Raw genomic sequence first — 21756 nt, 5'->3', positions numbered from 1 at the left:
TATTTAAGCTCCTCTGAAGGTGAACTTCAGAGGAGCTTAAATAAAATTGTAATAATTTTTTGGAGGATGGCCTACCTCTTATTTGTTACTTCATATTGTTAGGCATGTCCATTATTTTAACTAACATCTCTCTATATGAAAGTCCACAATTTAAATATATAGTTCTTGAATTTTGGAGTTCACGTTTGACCTAAAAATAACATGGTTTTCTATGAGAGAAAGTCAGCCTAAGACAACACCTTTATCTGCATGTTTTTTTTTTTTTTTTGTAATATTGATTATGTCTTAAATGAATGAAAAGTCTCAGTTTTTGAATCTCAGAAAATCAGCCCATGTCTCTTTTCTCTGTGAAAATGTTTCCACAGTGGTGTATTCTAATCACAGCTATATCTAATTTATGACCCTGGACCCATCCATCATCAGATCCTCACATCCACAGCCTGTTAATCTTGCAGTTCTTCCCATCTCTGGCCACACTTCCACAACTTGTCTTTTTTTTCTTCACTGGCCCTCTAGTGGTGGAATTGGCTACCTGCAACTGCAGAACTCTGTTGGTCAACTGAAAATACAGCTTCACCTCAATTCTCGGAGTCTTACCACTCTGCACCGTGAATTAAATGCAATACAGTAAATAGAGTTCTATAGTAGTTCCTTGTTAGGCACCACATAAAACATTGCTGTCTTGTACACCGTTTGAAAATTTAAATTTAAAAAAAGCAATTAAAATGCCCCTGAATTCATGACAAGCCAGACCGCTTCACTAGAACTCCATCCCGTGTACAGGAACTCCCAAAGTGTGTCTCAGCGCAATGCGCCGCCTGCTGGCCATAATGAGAATTACACTGTGCTTCAGATGGCTGAGATGAGCTGCTTGGCAGTTCGAAGAGGGGGAAACAGCAGGCCTATGAATATGTGGCTGAAAGGGCCAGTCAGACGGCCGATCACCTCTCTCCCAGGACAGGTGGAGGAAGGCAGCCAACACCAGTAATTAATCCGTACGTTAGCTTCTCAGTTTCATTTAATAAATATTCTTGGTTCAACTGAATGCTTTAAGCTAACCCAACTGTTTGACCCTTTGAAGAGTCGGTTTTTTGGAATGTTTTCTCCAAGCAATCTTAGTCAGTGTTCTAGAACTCCATTGCTTTCAGTTGCCAGTGGTCACTGTCGCATCAGCGTTGGAATGTTCAGTTAAGAGTATTCTAATTACGTGTTTGTGATCTTACATCTTAAAGGGTTAAAAACGTTAGGAAAGAATGTGAAGAGTGACATCTCAACGGTGGGTGTGGAAAGACTGAAGTTTTTGTGGACAGGTGTGACCTGTGAGGTGGGAGAGAGGAAATTTGCTCATTCCATCGCTCTGGTAGGCCTGTCGTCCCCCCCGTTTGTTCAAACATTAGCAAGTCTTTCCTTTCCTGTCGGGTCACATCTCTGCATCGGTGTCACCGAGCCAAAATGTGCATTAAGGAACCCGTTTTCTTCCAAACCAGGCCCAGGTCTGCCCCCCCCTCAACCGCCGCCGACCCCCCCTCCACCCACTCAACCCCCACCCCCGAGTGCAATGGAACAAAGAGGAATTATGGCCCAGAATTAATTATTTAATAAAAGTGTCTGCCTTCTCTCTGCCAGCACAATGACAGACCATGGGAGTGTCCGTTTAGATTGGATTTATCTTTCTGATATAATTAATTTAACCATTTTTTAAATTCTTATTTAGTTGGGCTGGGTTCTACTGTGCTGCTGACAGTACTTATCATCAGCAAGCCTATATTATATAATTAATTTTTTTATTGAAAAACAAAAGCTTATTGTGATTTCTGGAAAATGTCACCTTTAGGCTATATGATTTATATTGCAGGCTATACAATTTAAAGAAATAGATGGGTCTATTTAAGCACGATTTCCAAACCACATTTAAGCTGAGATAAGCAGATACTCAGAGACAAGCAGGTCAACAAAAAAGCGGTTTTAAATAATGAGAACTTTTGTTTTACTGTAGTGAGAGGATATAGTTTCTCAGTTTGACAGGTTGGGCTACATTAGCCAAACCAAAGCCTGATGAATGAGGCCTTGCATTTACTTAGGGATAGACAGCAAGAAAAGCCTGCTAACTCCTTTCAATTTAATTATGGTGTATTCGTAGCAAATGCCGAACAGAACAAGTCCAAAAATATGTAACATTCTCAGGTGAAGCACGCAAGTGCAGATTTCTCTATTTAAAGTGTTATCGCACTTACGCGCAAATAAATCTAATTACCGCTCGATGATCAGTGGCACATAATTCGCGGTTATAAAAAAATAACCGCCAATACAGCGCATAGCATTCACCGTGACGCGATACCGACCACAGAGGGTTTATAAATTTTCTCATTGGATTACGACAGTACGTGTGAGGAGGGCATTTTTGCCAGACAGCCTGAAATGTCAGCTGTGTGTGGAGCGATCTGCATAATTACAGTCTTATACCTGCATGTGCAACGCACTGCTAAATGCACAAATCCATTTTATTATGTCAGTGAGTGCAACAGCTAAATGAAAATGTCCCAAGTCGTGCAACATCCCATGGACTGTGAAGTCTATTATTTGAAATTAAATGAATGCATGATAATCATTGGGCTCTTCGGTGCATAGTTCAATAGAACTCTATCCAGCCACAACAGGATGAATGCAAATAATTTCTTGTATCGCTTTTGGTCTTAAAAGGGATTTCTGTGGAGCAGCTTAAACGCATACAACGGCTTCACAGAAATCTGCAAGTGAAGAGGAGACCTATTCTACGGGTTTAAATAACTTCGTATTCAACAAGCATCAGATTACCTCAGTACAGAGAATCAATTCACCAGCTATTGGCAAAGAGATTCAAATCTGACTAGGCAAAAAAAAATAGAGGTGTCTAAGTGAATAATTGCCCCCTTTCCGTAGCAATTGCAACCCTCACAAGAAAAATTACAGACGCAACTGAATGAACAATTCTGACAACGTAATTACAATATTTAAATAATCAAAAATTTTATTCATAATTTGCTCACTGTGAAACATCAAATGTGCACGTCAGGTTTATTTTTGTTTCAGTTGTATTAGAAATAGAGAAAGAGAGAACAGAAGATTGGATCATTGCTTTTAAATCAGTAGAAATGGTGAAAATGCAATTACAGGTACATGATATGCTCCAGGCCAGTTGACTGGATTTACATGCAACAAAGGACACAAAGTTACTAAAACAAAAATAACCATCATTTGCTTCCTAGGGTGGGTTTAAGATTTCAAAAAGCTTTCATTGCACTCTTTTTTTTACAATAAGACACACTCGAACAAATCCGAAGTTCAGCATTGTAAGGACACACACATATGGCTTTGAAATATTTTTTTAAAAAGCGACTTCAAATATTTCACAACAGTCCCCAAGCCATCGGCCACTCGACGCGCAGACCGAGACTCCTGAATTTTACAGACCCATTTCAAGCGAGCGTTTTCAAGGACACTTCAAGGAGGAACCTTATAAAATCACCGTCTTCAGGTACTGCGGTTTCCTCCCCGACTCCAGGGAGCTGGGCAGGCTGGTGTGCCTGTGGCTGCGGTCCGTCATGCAGACGGAGACCAGCAGGAAGGTCCCGCCGACGAACAGGAAGAGGCCGGAGAACCAGCCGGAGAAGAGGGCCTCGCCGAACTCCCAGCGGGGCACGATCTCGGGCACCGTCTCGTCCCAGAACTCCACCACCGTCACGTAGGCCACCATGGAGATGGGCAGCAGGGTGGTGACGCCGGACACCAGGGACAGCAGCCCCCCGACGATGAGGAGGCCCCTCTTCAGGGCGTGCCGGCCCGGCCACAGGTCCACGCCCTCCAGCCCGAAAAACGCGATGGTGACGCTCAGCAGCCCCGTCCCCACGGAGACGAGCATGAGGACGCGGGACACCAGCAGGTCGGTGGGCAGCGCCAGGAAGGAGTCCAGCGCCTTGCACTGCAGGCCCTGCTCGTCCTGGAAGATGCAGGTGTGCCACAGGCCCTCGTACCAATTCTCCATCTCGTTCAGGTCCGTGTTGAGGCACTTCCACAGGGGCACCAGGGTGGTGACGAAGGTGATGACCAGGCCCGCGAACGAGAGGAAGAGCGCCACCCTCTGCACCCACGTAACGGTCAGCAGCACCATCCTCTCCCTCGTCTTCCTCCGTCTCTCTCTCTCTCTCAAACTCTCTCGCTCTCTCTCTCTCAAACTCTCTCCCTCTCTCCCTCCGCTAAGAGAATGTCGAAGGAGCGGCGGCGAAGCTTGGTTCCGCTCGGCTCAGCGTCGGCTCGGTCCAGCCCTCCTCGTCAGCACTCTTAAAGCGACGGCTAGCCCCCGGGCCCGATCGCGTACTACAACAGACGCACTGTTTCGTCACGCCGATAAATACCATCTCGGCGAACAATGGCCAGCCTTTCAGGTGAAACCAGATACATCCAGCCGGGGTATTCAGGGTGAGTGCGAACACAAGAACCTGGCAATGGGGGTGGGGGGGGGGGGGGGTGTGTGGTAAGAAGGGGGGGGGGGGGGAGATGAAATGTGAGCAAATCAAGTTTCGAGGAACACGCTGGAAAAAAAAGGGAAAAAAAGGGGGCGGGGGGAGGTTGGTTGGGCGGACAAAGCCCTCGGTGAAATTTCACGGAAGCGGCCAATAAGGTGACGTCCATGTAGGCGGGCCACACCGGCATCTCTTGTGTGGCTAATTATTCACAATGGATTTCCATTTTTGCCGATGTACCCGATAAGGCCCCCCCCTCCAAGAGATTGGGCTTGGGTTGCACGTTTTCTGGTTCAGAAAAGAAACTCGAGGAAATCGGTCGATTTGTCAAAGCGTCTCAGGTGACCCCGTCGTGAATAGGCAGTCTGTGCGAGGAGCAATTCTAGACACAAAGACCGCGACACGTGACGAGGTTTCTCCACCTGGTTCCTGGATCTACATCGCCGACCGCAAGCGATTAAACCGACCTGCCACACACATAGTGCGTAGTCCGCTTAACTGGACTCAGAGCGCGGTTTGTACGCAGTTCACACAACAAAAAAAATCATGGTATATAAAATGGTTTAAAAGTACATTTTTGTTGTTCATAACTCTCGGGCTAAAACTGTGATTTACTACAAGGTGAATTATTCAGAATTCACATTTTTATTTATTTAATTCTTACCAGGAGTTCAGAATACTTCACCAAACCTGGCCCTGACTTTGTTCTTAATTAATTGTCATGACTAATGATATATAGAGGCGATGTACTGTGGCCCAAACTATAACCCCATTTAGCCTTGATTGCACCGTAACCACAGTTCAAAGATCACGCTTGACTTTTGACAAATTAGTTTAAGTAAGTATTTTGTGATACCATTTAGCCATTGCAAAAATTTAAGCAAAAACCTATTCTGTTCTTGGAGATATACCATCCTGTAGGTTTTCACACCAACCCTAACAAAGCGCACATCATTTAACAGCTAGAGATTTTTGTCGAGCTGCTAATTAGTAGAGTAGGATGGTGCAAAATTAGGGTTGAAACGAAAACCTACAGGATGGTAGATCTCCAGGAACAGGGGGGTGGTTAACACTGTCCTAAACCTTATCAGGGGTTTTATTAGCCCCTTGACTCAGAATAGGGAATGTATGCTCTCTCTCGCTTTAATGAAAGTCTGCAGAAAAGCAGTCTATTGCCTGGAATGAACCTTGGAGGTAGCAGTTGCCCCCAACATTGATTTTGTCCTTTACATAAAGGAATATAGTTTTAATTAATTTAATTAAGGTAGCATCATTTGTTTTGTTTTTTTTTTCGTTTGTATTATCTGTGATTTCCTAAAACAAAATGATTTTACTTCTAACAAGTGTTTCCGTGGAAACTCTACCCTTGTGCTTCAACTGACATTGATCCCTTCTTCCTTCTTGAAGGCCACATTGTGAACCCTTATCTGGCCAATATCTGAGCAAACTGAGGCCGGTGAAAGAGGCTGCTAATTTTGTTTTAATATAGGGTCCGCCATTATCCCATGTGACTCTGGAGTCTCCTTCAATCAGGGTTTACAATCACTCGGATACCAGAGCCATTAGGTATCCTGTTCAGACCGGTGGGACCCCCACTTTCAGCTCGACTCAGATAGCATATCTCTCAGGAAGGAAGTGGCGAGCTCAATCGCTGATTAGAGAATCTGATAATATTGACAAAGCGGTGTTCTCTGCAGCAGTGGGATCACTGTGGATTGGGTCAGCTGGTTGCGTCAGGCATGTGGTGCATGTGCTTCAAACGAACAAAGCAGCACTTGAGCAAGGTACCATGCGGATTATGTAACGTGTGCCATGGTACATTGTGGAATTTTTTTTTTCTGAATATGTAATGCATGCCATTTTTATACAGGTAAACCCAAGGCTTACCCATCTAGAACATTCTTGTCATTGCGCTTAAATACATTCATCTTAAATATTGTTAAAAGAACTAGCACGAGAGTAGCTTTTGCATACAGCAGCAGCCTATTTAGAAGATAATTTTTATAAGCCCTATTCCGCTGGGATAAGTTTTATCCACAGAGGACCTGTAATGTATCTTTCACTTATTATGTGGGTAATTTCAGCCGGACACATCTGACGGGATAACAAAAAGAAAAAAAACAATAACCCCACCCCAATTACAAACCGCGTCCCAGAAATTAGATATTGTAGCTACAAAAAAAAATCCGTAGCACGTTTCACGGCAATAGACAACTAGACACGGCTTCCAAACACAAAAGTCCAAAAGAGTCCATTGTTATTCCACATGCGAAGAAAAGTACCCAGAAAATAATGTTCTTAAATTCCTATGATGATTATTCACACGGGACTGGTATTACCAGAGGACCTCGATTACCTACTCTTCACCCACCCCCCCCCCCCCCAAAAAGAAAAAACAGTAGGTAATTCAGTCCGGGAAATAAACTTTGTGGCCAGGTACAAAATTACCAACGTGGCCGATTTAAATCGTGGAAACTGTGGCAGGGGCCACCGGACGATAAAGAAAGGGCCGCGTCAAGCTGAGCGGGAGGAGGAGGAGGCCTGAAGCGTATCCGGCTTCAGATTCCGTCGTTTTTCGACGAGGCGGCCCGGGCCAAAAAGCCCCAACGCGAGGGACCCTCTCTCTGCGTCCCGGTCTCTTCCTCCGGCTCCCCCCTGCTCCGTTCCAACCGTACAGAGCCCTTCGGACCAACACACTCAACACCAACTCGTGGCGAAGCGGACTAGGGTATAGTGGAGTTTAGTTTTAGTTTAGTTTTACGGGCATTTAGAGCATTAGACACTCTCATCCAGAGCGACTTACATCGTATCCAATTATAGAGCTGGATATATACTGGAGCAATGCAGGTTGGGTACCTCGCTCAAGGGTACGACGGCAGCGTCCTACCAGGGAATCGAACCTGCGACCTTTAGGCTTACAAGACCAACTTCCTTAGCCATTACACTACACTGCCACCTTGGAGGGAAGGGCGGTGAGGGCAAGCCGACCCGCCCGCCCCCCTCCCCCCTCCCCTCTCACACAGGGCACGGCGGTGCTCTGCCCGGGCACTGGAGGGGTCCAGTTGCAGGTGCTGGCGTCGGCTTACGGTCCCGTCTGAGGCGAGGAGAATGGGGGCCTTTGTGCCGGGGCCCGGCGCGAGGCTTCGCTCATGCTCTTGCGTTTCGGGTCAGGCGCGGGGCGGCCAACGCCGCCGCCGCCGCCGCCGCCGGCGGGAGGCGAGGCCCGGCTTGGAGCCAGAGCGAGAGATCGGCTCCGCCTGCCCGCCCAGCTCTGCCGATGAAGGCCCGCATCGAGCCGCAGGTGTGCAGCATCACGCTTCGGCATCCCTGCCCTGCCCGGGCCTTTACGGTACGGTACGGTACGGTACGCACCGCGCTGCAGTGTGCTGTATACGCAGAGATCATCAAGCTACCGAGATACTGCCCACACTCTGTGTGCCCTTCCAGGTTCAGCTCAGGAGATCCGCATAGCTGGACAATTGAGTTCCTGTGACGCATCTGTCCGTTAAACTGCAGGAACATAGCATTTAATGTTAAAGCGCTGAGGTTATGACATCCTCTCTCTCTCTTTATGAAGAATCCCTGCTGAGCGTTAGCAGCTGAGCACGGGAACCAAGATATCCGTGTCATTGCCACGCGTTTACTGGAACTTTCCGCATGACTACAAACACACTGAATGGCTGACAACACACGAGTGAGGAATGTTTGCCTTTATAATGATTATTTGAAACTTGCACACACAAAATTGAACCACAGATGGCTTAGTGAATGTGTGTGTGTGTGTGTGTGTGCGCATTGGCCATTAAACACACAAGAACAGCTCTATGAATTCCATATTCCTAATTTATTAAGGCATATACTGTAATACAAGTGGCTAACGTAATCATACATTCATCACAGTATGGTGTACACAAACAAACACAAACATACGGTCATACACAACTCGCGAAAGCACGTAAAACGGAGGCTTTAATGTCGACCTGTATTACTTTATCACAATGACACAAGGTTTGCGAGACGAAAAAAAAAAAAAAGACAGGTCAATATGCCGATATATATAACAGCTTTCCGTACTGTCAAAGCTCGACAAGGCAGATACAGTAACCCTGACGACAGGAAATAAGGAACACGGTCATGAGATATGTAACAGGGTACACTTGAGGTTTGCATCTTCAATGATAATTGGCATGAACGCAATAGGTCCAGGAGTGACTGTTTGTTAAAAACACGCATCTAAACGTAAGACACTGCAATGTGATTTTGTCTCATTAAAGGCCAACCCAGACTCTCATCTTTCACAAACAAGCGATCGGTCTTCCCACCAGAGAAAAAAGATCCGGTCCATGAAATAAATAGTCTTGAATTACGTGATATTTTATTCCTGATAAGGAAACACAAAAAAAAAAAGAAAAAACCTGACGCCTGCTCTCATTTTAAGACTGCTTTTGTTGTAGTGTACACCTGAAGACGCCCGTAACGTCACAGACGGAGTCAGAACGTAACAGAACGTAAAAGTGACAAATGAGAGCGTGTAGCCGTCTTAGCATTGTGGTACGTACCCATACAGTATACCCAACGTCGTGTGGCAGCAAAAAAACGAAAATACGACCAAAAAGTTCAAACGGGTGGATGAAGAATCGGCGCAAACATCAAGCGAACGCGGAGGAAGCGGGCGGAGGAAGTGGGCGGGGCGTCGTTCATGCACCGGCGCGGCGGTCTGCGGAGGCGCTAACGTTGTGGAGCGTGCGCCGGGAATGGGGGGTGGGGGGGGGGGGCCCCGGAGGAGTGACTGTGGAGGACGTGGGGGGGTTGGGGGCGGCGGAGACACCTGCTAAATATCGGCACCCATCTCGGCGCACTGTTTGTCCGAAATGTGGGCGGCTAGCGACTCGATGATGTCCAGCAGCAGCAGCTGGCTCAGCGACTTCAGGTTGGGGAGCTTGGACACCTTGGGAAGGGGGGGGGAGGGAGGGGAGGGGAGGGGAGAAACAAAAACCATAAACAAGCAGCCAGCAACACAAATCCAAACCAACCCAACCCAACCCAAAGCCAAAAATGGAAATGGACACCAAAAAAAACGTAGGCCGGTACTGAACAGCATGCAGTTACCGTATAAATACAGCGGCACCAAGTCAATGGGAGCATTCAAACAGGCCAAAGCCCTGATTGGTAGCTGGACCGACCGAGTGCACGATGTGTGTGTGTGTGTGTGTGTTGTGTAGGCACAGAAGAGCTCGTGACTAAGAAAGTCTGTTTACGTGACTTTTGCAAGTTAGGCCTCTCCACAGACCATCAATCAATAATCAATCAAAATTAATTTATATAGCGCATTTCACAGACAGTTGTCACAATACGCTTCACAGACAACCCTGGCCTAGACCCCCAACAGGAGCAGGCCTAAAGCAACAGTGGCAAGGAAAAACTCCCAGTGGCAGATGGGAAAAAACCTCAGAAGGAACCAAGCTCAAGGGGGAAACGCATCCCCCTCTGGTCGGCTCAGGGTACAGAGTCCCTGGGGGAGCGGGGAAAGGGGGAGGGGGGGCCCGGTCCTATCATGTCTGAGCGCACGTGCCCCACCCCCCCACCCCCCCCCCGGGGGACGTTCAGCCGTGCCGCAGGGGCCAGCAGACGGACAGGGCCCCAGACAGCAGCCCACCCACCTTGATGAACTGATGGACGATTATGTGCAGGCAGTGCTTCTTCATGTCCAGGGCCTGGGTCTTATCTGCGGCTTCCAGGATCTGCAACCAGGCGCCAATCAAAATGAGCCAAATACACAGAGAAACCCGCAATTCCCTCTCAACACAGAACTGCACTGATCCCAACCCTGAACCTCACACACGCTATTCAGAGGTGGCGCCCAACCCTGTTCCCAGAGATCTACCTTCCTGTAGGTTTTCACTGGAACCCGAACAAAGCACACCTCTTTCAACAGCTAAATGGCTGCACTGAGCTGCTAATTGGTAGAGTCAGGTGTGCCGAATTAGGGTTGAAATGAACACCTACAGGATGGTAGATTTCCAGGAACAGGGTTGGTTACTACTGCTATAAAGCATTTTATATTAGGGTGACATTAGGTACTTTAAGCAAGACATTATTCACCCAATGCATGCTGGGATAGGCTCTAGCCCCAAGCCCCCCACACCCCAATCCTGACCAGGAATAAGCAGGCTAGATAATGGATGGACGAATGGACGGATGGACTTCGTCGCCGGCTGTATGGCTGCACGCGGACTCTCTCTAGGAGCTCAGGTGTGAAAACGGCAATGGCGTACCTGCAGGACGTTCTCCACGGTAACGTTCATCTCCAGGTTCTGCTTGCAGTAGGCCTGCAGCCTGTTGTTGGAGAAGCCGTAGTAATACGGAGCTGCAAACAGGTAACTGGGTCAAGAGTCAAGGAAGCTGAAACCCACAAAAACTGAACTAAACCAACCAACCAATCGATAATAAGTAAAGTTAAAGGCACACTATGCAGGACTTTTACTTTGAAAATATTATAAAATAACCACACTCGGTCATATGTAGAATGCAATGGCCATCTCCATCTTTGCACACATTTGGCGAGTTCAAGCTCCTTTGCATGCATTTCTTCTTCTAAAAAGTGTTCGGGATATTTCTGGGCGTGACGCTCTTTTCTGTGTGGGGAGGGGTGGGTGTGGCTGCAGAGCCGGTGCGGGGGGGATCAGATTTCAGAGGAGCGTTTGTAGCCAGCTAGTTATTGCCCCTCGTGGAGGTGAAGAAGGTTCAAGCACAGTGACTGAGCTCATTCGAAAACCAGTCAACAGTGGCATTGCTTGTCCTTGATGGTGACGGCCATTTAAAAACAGACATAAAATAAAACACGGTATAAAAACAGACATAAAATAAAAGAACAGAGGCGAGTGGCTGTGATTGAGGACAGACGATGAGACTGCTTGCTTGTAAACACAGGGCCACAGCGAGGCTAAAAATCCTGCATAGTATGCCTTTGAAAATACCAGCTAAACCTGGGGTTTTACTGAACGGCATCGCACGTGCCACCATCATGGAGTACAGACTGTGACAGACACAGTGTGGCACACAGGACATGCAGAAGGCAGGCAGCTATTCAGGGTGGCAGCTTTAGGGCCTGCTTTAGGGGGGATACAGAGAGTCCTCCGGGGGCATGTTGACGTCCCCGTAGTAGATGTAGCGTAGCATCGACTCGAAGGCCTGCTTGCTGGGCACCATCTCCCCGATGGAGATGTTCACCTGGCCGTCCTCGGGCATGAAGGAGCGGAACATGGCCTCGAAGTAGCTGTGGGGGAGAGAGAGAGAGAGAGAGAGAGAGAGAGGGAGGGAGAGGGGGAGGATAGAGAAAAAAAGAGGAAGAGGGAGAGAGAGGATGAGTTCTAATAAAGATGTCAGTCAGCAAGCAGAGATCCAGGAGGTCCCCATTTCTATCTTACCTGGAGCGGGCAGCTAGGATGGCTTTGTGGGCGGGCCGAGGGTGTCCGTCCAAAAGCAGGGTGATGTCACAGAACTCCAGCCCCGCCCCTTCCAGATAGGCCTTCATATCCTGCACCAGGGACGTTCCTGAGGGGCAGAGAGGAGGGGGATTGAACTCGGGGGGTCCCTTAGCAACAGGAAGCGAAAAGGCTCAATGGGCACACTGCCACAAGGTGGCGCTAGAGCGTCGGGCCTACCAATGTCGACGGGCTGGTCCGAGTACACCCTCGGTGGCGGCTGCTGTTTCCGGCGGACGATTTCCACGATGAGCGGGGTGGAGAGGTGCTCAAACTCCTTGGTCATGATCACCTGGTTAAAGTGCGTCTCCTTCACCACGAAGTTAAGGCAGTGCTCCTAGGGAACGAAGAGATGGACGCGCGTGAAGGTTTGTGTGAAAAGCTTTGGATAAATGGAAAATGGGCAATCTGCTATGCTTTCTCATTGGGGAAGGGGGGGGGGGGGGCAGGGGGTGTTACCTTGAGCTGGTCTAGCTGGAGCTTACTGGCGTTCTCACACACGCTCAGAACGTTCTGCAGGTCCACCGACGCCTCGATGTACTGCACGCACAGCTGCTCCAGGCGGGACAGCTTGAAACTCAGGGCAAGCTTATAGACGTCCATGATCAGGAGGACATCCTGAACGTGACCTGCGCCCCAACGCAGACACGCAGCGGCATTCATCAACACTCCCCGAGGACTCTAATCCTGGGATATTCACCGTTACCCATAGAAAAGCCTGAATATAATTGTGGTGGTTTCACTTTTCACTGTAAATATCAGCAAGCAATTCATGTCTGAGAAACCAGATAGGACACATTACTGCATTAACCGATTAAGCGTTGAGTTACAACTAAATCTGCACGCCCTGTGGTGTGTCATAGGGCGAGGTCACTGCTAAATCGTGCAATCCTAGAACAATGGGTTCAACCAACCAGCAAGCCGGCCATATTCCACATTACTATGGCCAAATTTAAAGAAAGCAAATTTTTAAAAAAAGGGCGAAGCGGGGGTCTGACCTTTGCGGGGGTACTGGATCTTGTCCGTGTACAGAAACTGCATCAGCACCTCGAAGGGCTGGGCCTCCGCCTCGCGAATGCTGACCTCCAGCATGGGCTGGGACCCCGAGGGCCTGGTCGCCGCGGGAACCTCCTTCTGACCGCCCGTCGCGCCCTCCTCGCTCTCCTCGCCGCCCTCCGGCCTGCTCCTCTGCACAGGGATTGGACGGGAGGCGTCACATCATCACCTCACAACACTGAACGCCACTGCTGAGGTCAGTTACATTTGAAGCAGTAGAGAAAGTGTTTGAAGCAGTAGAGGCAGTGTATGAAGCAGTAGAGGCAAAGTATGAAGCAGTAGAGGCAGTGGTGTATGAAGCAGTAGAGATGGTTTATGAAGCAGTAGAGGCAGTGTAGCAGTAGAGAGTTTATGAAGCAGTGAGCATGTTATGAGCATAGAAAGTTTGAAGCGTGAGCAGTTGTGTGTATGAAGCATTAGAGATGTAATATGAAGCAGTAAAGATAGAACATTAAAAAGAATTTTGAAGCAGTAGAGGCAGAGTATGAAGCAGTAGAGAAAGTGTTTGAAGCAGTAGAGAAAGTGTATGAAGCAGTAGAGTCAGAGTATGAAGCAGTAGAGGCAGTGGTGTATGAAGCAGTAGAGGCAGAGTATGAAGCAGTAGAGATGGTTTATGAAGCAGTAGAGGCAGTGTATGAAGCAGTAGAGGCAGTGTATGAAGCAGTAGAGATGGTTTATGAAGCAGTAGAGGCAGTGTATGAAGCAGTAGAGAAAGTGTTTGAAGCAGTAGAGGCAGAGTATGAAGCAGTAGAGATGGTTTATGAAGCAGTAGAGGCAGTGTATGAAGCAGTAGAGGCAGAGTATGAAGCAGTAGAGATGGTTTATGAAGCAGTAGAGGCAGTGGTGTATGAAGCAGTAGAGGCAATGTATGAAGCAGTAGAGGCAGTGTATGAAGCAGTAGAGATGGTTTATGAAGCAGTAGAGCAGAGTATGAAGCAGTAGAGGTTATGAAGCAGTAGAGGCAGAGTATGAAGCAGTAGAGATGGTTTATGAAGCAGTAGAGGCAGTGTATGAAGCAGTAGAGATGGTTTATGAAGCAGTAGAGGCAGTGGTGTATGAAGCAGTAGAGATGGTTTATGAAGCAGTAGAGGCAGTGTATGAAGCAGCAGAGGCAGTGTATGAAGCAGTAGAGATGGTTTATGAAGCAGTAGAGGCAGTGTATGAAGCAGTAGAGATGGTTTATGAGCAGAGGCAGTGTATGAAGCAGTAGAGGCAGAGTATGAAGCAGTAGAGTCAGAGTATGAAGCAGAAGAGGCAGTGGTGTATGAAGCAGTAGAGATGGTTTATGAAGCAGTAGAGGTAGAGGCAGTGGTGTATGAAGTGTTACGTTCCACGTCGTGTGTGTTTTCTTCCCCCTCTGTAATACTGCAGGAGAGCCATTCATCATTCCATTCGCTGTCCCCGCTGTCAATCATCATTAACCTGGTCCCGCCTCCACCAATCACATCCCTCCTCTGGAATATAAAAGCTACGTGGCTCCTGCAGCTCGTGGTCTCTCTTGTTGTGACTCTGTTGTTTGTGCTGTGTGTTGTAGAGATTGGAGACCTGTGAGTGTGCGCGTAAACGTTTTTCCCTGCTTGTGTATGTGTGGTTGTCTGTGTGTGGTTAAGGCCCTGGGCAGGTAAGACAGAGGCCTCTATACATTGGTGCCACACGCAGGAAGAAAACTTGTATAGACACATTAGTAAAGGGGTGGTTGCCAACTATGTATTTTTGGTTTGTAAGAGTAGCTAGAGTGTCTTATTTTTCTTAGATAGTTAGATTATATTTTGTTCTAGCGCTGTTTGGTTTTGTTTATTTCATTACTTTGGCTACATCCATGTCCCTTGGCCTTGTGACCTAGTTGTGTCTTGTTTTGTGTAATTGTACAAATGTAAATATCACCTCACTTGCACTTATAATAATAATAATAACACCTTTAAAATCACCTGCAACTTTGTCTGCCCTGATTATTTATACCTCACGTGCACAACACCTTTTCACCCGGACACTTTATTTTTATATATATATGTTACGTACTGCCTCCTACCCCTAGACCCTAAGAGGGACGTAACAAAGCAGTAGAGGCAATGTATGAAGCAGTAGAGGCAGTGTATGAAGCAGTAGAGATGGTTTATGAAGCAGTAGAGGCAGTGTATGAAGCAGTAGAGAAAGTGTTTGAAGCAGTAGAGGCAGAGTATGAAGCAGTAGAGATGGTTTATGAAGCATCGGAGGCAGTGTATGAAGCAGTAGGGATGGTTTATGAAGCAGTAGAGGCAGTGTATGAAGCAGTAGAGATGGTTTATGAAGCAGTAGAGGCAGTGTTTGAAGCAGTAGAGGTAGAGTATGAAGCAGTCGAGATGGTTTATGAAGCAGTAGAGGCAGTGTATGAAGCAGTAGAGTCAGAGTATGAAGCAGAAGAGGCAGTGGTGTATGAAGCAGTAGAGGCAGAGTATGAAGCAGTAGAGGTAGAGTATGAAGCAGTCGAGATGGTTTATGAAGCAGTAGAGGCAGTGTATGAAGCAGTAGAGAAAGTGTTTGAAGCAGTAGAGATGGTTTATGAAGCAGTAGAGGCAGTGTATGAAGCAGTAGAGAAAGTGTTTGAAGCAGTAGAGGCAGAGTATGAAGCAGTAGAGATGGTTTATGAAGCAGTAGAGGCAGTGGTGTATGAAGCAGTAGAGATGGTTTATGAAGCAGTAGAGGCAGTGTATGAAGCATAGAGGTTATGAGCAGTAGAGGCATGGGTATGAAGCAAGAGAGCATTGTATGAAGGGCAGTAAGTAGAGATGGTTTATGAAGCAGTAGAAGCAGTGTTGAGAAGTGAGATGTTATGAGCAGTGAGAGCAGTTGTATTGAAGCAGTAGAGGCAGTGTATGAAGCAGTAGAGAATGGTTTATGAAGCAGTAGAGCGTGTATGAAGCAGTAGAGTTATGAAGCAGTAGAGCAGGTTATGAAGCAGTAGAGGATGGTTAAGTAGAGCAGGTAAGCGTAGAGCATGGTTTATGAAGCAGTAGAGGTTTATGAAGCAGTAGAGGCAGTGTATGAAGCAGTAGGATGGTTATGAAGCAGTAGAGCAGTGTATGAAGCAGTAGAGATGGTGTATGAAGCAGTAGAGGCATGGGTATGAAGCAGTAGAGAGAGTTTATGAAGCAGTAGAGGCATGTAGTATGAAAGCAGTAGAGCAGTGGTGTATGAAGCAGTAGAGGCAGAGTATGAAGCAGTAGAGATGGTTTACGTGGCAAGTCAGTAGAGGCAGTTATGAAGTAGCAGTAGAGCATAGAGCATGAGTATGAAGCAGTAGAGAAGCAGTGGTTTGAAGCAGTAGAGGCAGTATGAAGCAGTAGAGATGGTTTATGAAGCAGTAGAGGCAGTGGTGTATGAAGCAGTAGAGAAGGTTTGAACAGCAGGTAGCAGCAGTGTTTGAAGCAGTACAGAGATGTTATGAAGCATAGAAGCAGTGTAACATGAAGCAGTGATGTTTATGAAGCGAGCAGGCGTTATGAAGCAGTGAACAGTGTTTGAAGCACTAGAGGCAGAGTATGAAGCAGTAGAGATGGTTTATGAAGCATTAGAGGCAGTTTATGAAGCAGTGAACATGGTTTTTGAAGCAGCACTCTGCTGACCTGCTTCTGCCGCTCCCGACGATGCAGAGATCTTTTTGCAGCAGGCAGGCAGTACAGCAGAGGCGAGCGCTTGACGAGAAGACGACAGCAACGAAGCAAAGAGGTAAAGCAAGGATTTTTGGGGCATGTTCCATACAGACACTACTGCGTAAGTAGGATGCATGCACCGTACAAAACACCGAATTCCAGACAGACTCACCTCCCCCAGGATGAACTCCACGTCACAGAACTGCCGGTTCTCCCACAGTTTGCCGTAGTCTTCATGGAGCGTACATTTCGGGTAGCACGAAAACTACAGGGAAAATACAGACCCATCAAAAATACGTACAGCATTAAATCTATTTATCTTACATCCATTACATTTCACTCATACAATGGTCAAGGTTAAAGGCTCGTTTGGTCACTTGGCATAGTGCAGTGCACTTTGCGGTCAAACTCTACAAAGTTTAGTTATGTGATCCGTTTTACAAGTTACCTTGAGATGAGAGAAAAAAACAACTTTCTTGTTTTATTAATTCTCATTTATACGTTAAATGCACTGTACTGTGCCTGTGTGAAGTGCGGCAGCTCACCTGGAAGCGGTACATTTCCCCGCTTCGCACATTGTTGTCCACGGTCCCGCCGAAGATGTACATGGCGTCGTGGATCACCGCCGCGGCGTGGAAGAGCCGCCCGCTGGGCATCTGGGGGGAGAGAGAGACGCACAGGAGGAGCTCAACGGGGGAAGTCGCCGCCGCGGCTAGCTGTCAATCACCGTCCGTCACCGAGGCGGCTAGCCATCCGTCACTGTCCACCACCATGGTGGCTAGCCGTCAGTCACTGTCCGTCACTGTCCATCACCAAGGTGGCTACGCTCCAGTCACGGTAAGTCACAGAGGCAGCTAGCCGTCCGTCACTTCAACACGACTGCAAGGAAAAGTAAAAACTGATGGTGAGAGCGAGGGGGGGGGGGGGGGCGGGCGCAGGCGGAAGGGGACACCGAAATTCTTCACTCCTCTTCGGTCTCACACCTTCGCACTCCGGCAAAAACAAAAAGGCAAAGTGAGTGAGTGAGTGGGGCGTGGGGGCGGGATCAGCAGTGTATAGGGTGAGGTACCAAAACCGGCGATCAAATAAAACATTTTTAAAAGTATCAGTTCAGGCGCCAGTAGCATTTTAGCATTGGTATCGGCTAAATCTAAACAATACCCATCCCTGGTAATGTCAGGCAAGTGAGGGACTAGGTATCCATGAATTAACTCAGAATGTTTGGGGAGTAAATGTATGTGCACCTGCTAGCTGTAGTTTGGCATTATTATAGTATAGACTTTCAGTACTCCAGTGAAATGCCATAGAGAATCTGCATTTACGTTCACAAACCAGACACCATCTGTGAGGGGCCATGTTGGACTAGAGGGGGACATAAAGCTTCATCTGTTATGTCTGCAGTGTTTATAGCTTGTAACTGCAGCAGGTGTTTCAGACTTGCCTATGAATAAGTTTCTAATGATTAATAAAGTTGCTCGCTGCTTAATTTTTTTGCCGTGTTTGTGCTTGTGAAAGTATATTGATGATTTACCGAAAGTTAGCAGGAGAAACGCAACTGCTAATTGACTTCATAATATCAACAAAAGGTTACAGTAAATGACTCCGGTATTAATTTTAAAACACACCAAGCAGACAGCAAAAAAAAAAGGAAAGAATTTGAAAGTCAGTTTCTAGTTGATTAAAGTTCTTTTACCAGGATAAACCCTTGAGATGAAGTCATCTCGTTGCCAAGGGGATCCTGGAAGGCAGAGAGCAGCAGTACTTAAAAACAGATACACGTCAATCAAACACTCAAACCACGCCCCCAACCTGCCCAGCAGCCAATCCCTGTGAACCAGTGAAGAAAAAAACAGCTCCCCATCGCTCCCAACCCCCTTTAATGCCCAAATGAGGAATTATGGCGCAAACCAAATGTCAACTTGGGGGCGATGTATCAGTATCAAATGCCCCGAAGGGGTAACGTATCCACGCTCAAACATGTGACAAACACAGTGTAACAACAGGGACAGGAAATGTCAACCAGCTAAGATTCCAAGCCAGCCCAATTTTATCTGATGCCCTTTTAACGCGACTTCCCGCCACCGCTATCATACGTGACGCTGCCGTAGAGGGAGCTGTCGAGAATGACACCGGGCCCAGTATAGCGCCTTGCTCGCGCGGCCCCGCCCGCGTACCTCGCTGTCCAGGCTGGGCTGGATCACCTCCCAGGTCTGGGAGTCCACGTCGTAGCAGTGCAGCTCGTTGGGCAGGGTGTTGTCGGCCGCCCCTCCGAAAACATAGAGGTGGCGGTCAAACGCCACCATGGTGTGCCCGTAGCGCCTCTGGGGTGGCGGGGGGGAGCCTCGGAGGAGGTGCTCCGTAGGGATGCGGGTCCACCTGGGGGGGGGGGGGGGATAGTACAAAATAAAGACCCTCATGCAGGAGTTTTCAAATGACGGCTAGCAGATGCCCTTCCCCACTGAAAAAAATAACAGAATATTTCACGTATTACATGTCATTAAAGGAACCCAAAAGCACATTGCAACATATGGCCGGTGATGCTCAGCTGCCCTTGGCAGGCGGTGTTCAGTTGCCATAGGCGGGCAGTGTTCAGCTCCCGTGCTGTGCTTACATGTTGCCCTTGAACTCAAACTGGAAGAGGTTGTTGGTGATCTTGGCGCCGCTCTGTCCGGAGAACACGAACATCTTGTCCCGACATACAGCCACGGGGAAGTTACAGCAGGACGGTGGGATCTCCCCGCTCTGCTCAATCTGTGGGGGGCGGGGGAACGGAAAAACAGAGTTACAATGCCCCCCCTCATCATCACAGCCACATCTTCTCATACAGGAAATCTGGGTCTTTTTCCATGGACAACTATATAACCCCGCTGCACAAACCTACATGGACACAATGCAAATCCACAATCAGAGCAGGCCTGCTTTTCAACCAAGGCCACTGACCCAGAACGATGCATATTGCTGTTATATAAGCATTTGAACTATTACATACACACATCATGTAACTGCATATCTGAGACAAGCAGCTACTTCACCTCGTCTTTTAGAAAAAAATGAATAATGAAGTCAAACCTCCTCCCAGCACGCTTGCTCCCGATCCTGAAGACTGATGGTCCACATGTCATTTAACCTGGGGGAGGACAAATTAGTCACCTCTCACAAGCCACTGTTAAATCTACATTCACTGAGCAGTTCATCCGAATTTCAGCTGTAGCAGACTTTAGTTTTATTTTTTTTAGGAAACTCACCTGGCATTTCCATCATATCCGGCAAAAATCCAGAGCTTATCGTTGTAGACTGTGGCCCCATGTGCTGATCTGGCAACCGGCAACCTAGAACAAACAGTACATTTATTTTCAAGAAACAACTGCAGTAGACAGGCTGGACTGTGCATCCAGAGGTGATGGATATAGAATGGACATTTCTATAATGCTATTGAGCAAAGTGTTCATGTTGATTAGTGTAGTATAACATGTAAGGAACTGGTCATGTAACCTAAAGGTCACAAGTAACAATGTACTTAACCTGCCTGCAGTATTTATTACGCTGTATAAATGGATGCAATGTAAATGCTATGTATAAAAGTTATGTCTCCTAAATGCCTCTAATGTAATATAAAGAAACATAAAATGCTCTAAAGTTTGCAATGATTAGAAGGGCTATGTAAAATACTTTGTAAATCGCTCTGGATAAGAGCGTCTGCTAAATGCCTGTAATGTGACGTAATGTAAGTGGTATTTCTGCTGGGTGCAGTAATGCTGTGTACAGTACCTGCCCTCCACTTTCCACTCAGCCCACTGGCCTGTGGCAAATTTGTACTCAAACAAGTCGTTTTTGTTCTTCAGATTGGAGTTGGAGTAGATGTCCCCTGTGTAGCCGCCTGGAGGAGCAAAACATATTAGTTCTAACCCTGGCTGAAGGGAAGGAAAACGAGAATCAAAATATCAGGGGATACTTCTAAAACAAAAAAAGTGTGAGACTCACCAAAAACGAACATGCTACTCCCATAGACCACAGCAGAATGGTGGTACCTTGGTGCAGGGGGTGTGCCGGTTGTAAAAGCTCTGACAGGAAAGCAAATGCGGCAGAAGATACGGTGAGGTCCGAGTTTGCACACACAGTACCATACCGCTTTAAGAGTACGATCAGGACAGTGTCATTGCAATAAGAATTACATACCTGCACCAAGAGCAGTCTTTCACGTCGAAACGCAGCAAATCATTCAGCATGTTCTTCCTGCGTGAATCAACGGCGAACACGAATTAATGCCCATCCAACAGAAGAGCAGAGGAAAAAGACAGAACCCGAAAAATACTCACCCATTGTCTCCCCCGAACACATAAATCGCATCCCTATATGCCACGACTGTGTGCTTACTGCGTCTGCAATATTAAACGACAGGGTCAGGTTTTCTGTGGCAGCAATAGCGAGCATCATTTAGGTCACAGATCGAAGAGGTTAGCCATTTATAACAACGACTCAATCAAGTTAGCGTTAGCTCTTTACCTTGCACCCACAAATTCGTCACACGGTGGAAGTCGTCTCCAGCGATGGACAGTTTCGAAAGGACCAAAGTTTAGTGTTAGGTATTCAACGCTGTCCGAACAGCTGTGGTCAAAGTCAACACTCGGGGCAACTTTGGATTTACAAGACATGGTTCTCGGAAACCATGACATTCAAGTGCAGCATAACAAGATACGGAATGCACAATAAATATCTCTGCTACGCTATGCCAAGACGGAAAACGTCGGCAAATTAGCAAGCTTGCTAGCTAATTTACTTGTCTAACAAACAAAATTGTGTGGGCAGCTAGGGCAGAGTAAGCTAACTTAGCCAACTAGCTATCGCTAGCTTGCTAGCAAGCAAGCTAGTTAATTGTTGGTTTGAAACCAGTTACCAGAAACTACAGCAGCCAGATATCAAACCCATTTTACAAATTTTAACTACAATAAAAAATAAAAAGCACTTATAGGACAGACTATCTACATCGCTAATGATTGTGAATACTACAAACAGGTAGAAGAAAAGTCTGCGCAGCTCGATTCAGCCAAAACAAAACCATCACTGCCCTCACACACGCCCCGTCATCCA

The 21756-nt window shown here is 47.2% G+C and overlaps 2 protein-coding genes across 2 annotated transcripts; both read right to left on the bottom strand.

Moving 5' to 3' along the window:
* Window positions 1-2981: 2981 nt before the first annotated feature.
* On the bottom strand, window positions 2982-4443 carry cldn26 (claudin 26). The gene has a single exon (XM_064353611.1). The coding sequence runs from the start codon at window positions 4145-4147 to the stop codon at window positions 3494-3496; it is 654 nt and encodes a 217-aa protein (XP_064209681.1). The 5' UTR covers window positions 4148-4443; the 3' UTR covers window positions 2982-3493.
* A 3881-nt stretch (window positions 4444-8324) lies between these two features.
* lztr1 (leucine zipper like post translational regulator 1) lies at window positions 8325-21756 on the bottom strand. Its single transcript, XM_064297508.1, has 21 exons — window positions 21172-21756; window positions 20985-21047; window positions 20845-20901; window positions 20650-20729; window positions 20437-20545; window positions 19914-19997; window positions 19738-19795; window positions 19280-19419; window positions 18843-19044; window positions 18362-18406; window positions 17214-17324; window positions 16814-16933; window positions 16642-16710; window positions 12982-13171; window positions 12443-12612; window positions 12164-12320; window positions 11927-12053; window positions 11626-11775; window positions 10775-10880; window positions 10160-10240; window positions 8325-9447 (listed from the first exon to the last, which is right to left on the bottom strand). Exons 1-21 carry the CDS (start codon window positions 21339-21341, stop codon window positions 9331-9333), a joined length of 2406 nt encoding a protein of 801 aa, XP_064153578.1. The 5' UTR covers window positions 21342-21756; the 3' UTR covers window positions 8325-9330.

Source organism: Anguilla rostrata, chromosome 10 (assembly GCF_018555375.3).
Source record: "Anguilla rostrata isolate EN2019 chromosome 10, ASM1855537v3, whole genome shotgun sequence".
NCBI lineage: Eukaryota > Metazoa > Chordata > Actinopteri > Anguilliformes > Anguillidae > Anguilla > Anguilla rostrata.
Note: the sequence above shows the minus strand (reverse complement) of the source record. Positions and strands in the feature narration are given on the sequence as shown.

Coding starts and splice junctions, on each gene's coding strand:
- lztr1 (XM_064297508.1), bottom strand. CDS start 21,341: ATGTCATGGTTTCCGAGAACCATGTCTTGTAAATCCAAAGTTGCCCCG. Junction 16,711..16,813: donor TGTCTGGAATTCGGTGTTTT/GTACGGTGCATG, acceptor CTTCTCGTCAAG/CGCTCGCCTCTGCTGTACTG. Junction 9,448..10,159: donor TCGTCCATCAGTTCATCAAG/GTGGGTGGGCTG, acceptor CCCCTTCCCAAG/GTGTCCAAGCTCCCCAACCT.
- cldn26 (XM_064353611.1), bottom strand. CDS start 4,147: ATGGTGCTGCTGACCGTTACGTGGGTGCAGAGGGTGGCGCTCTTCCTC.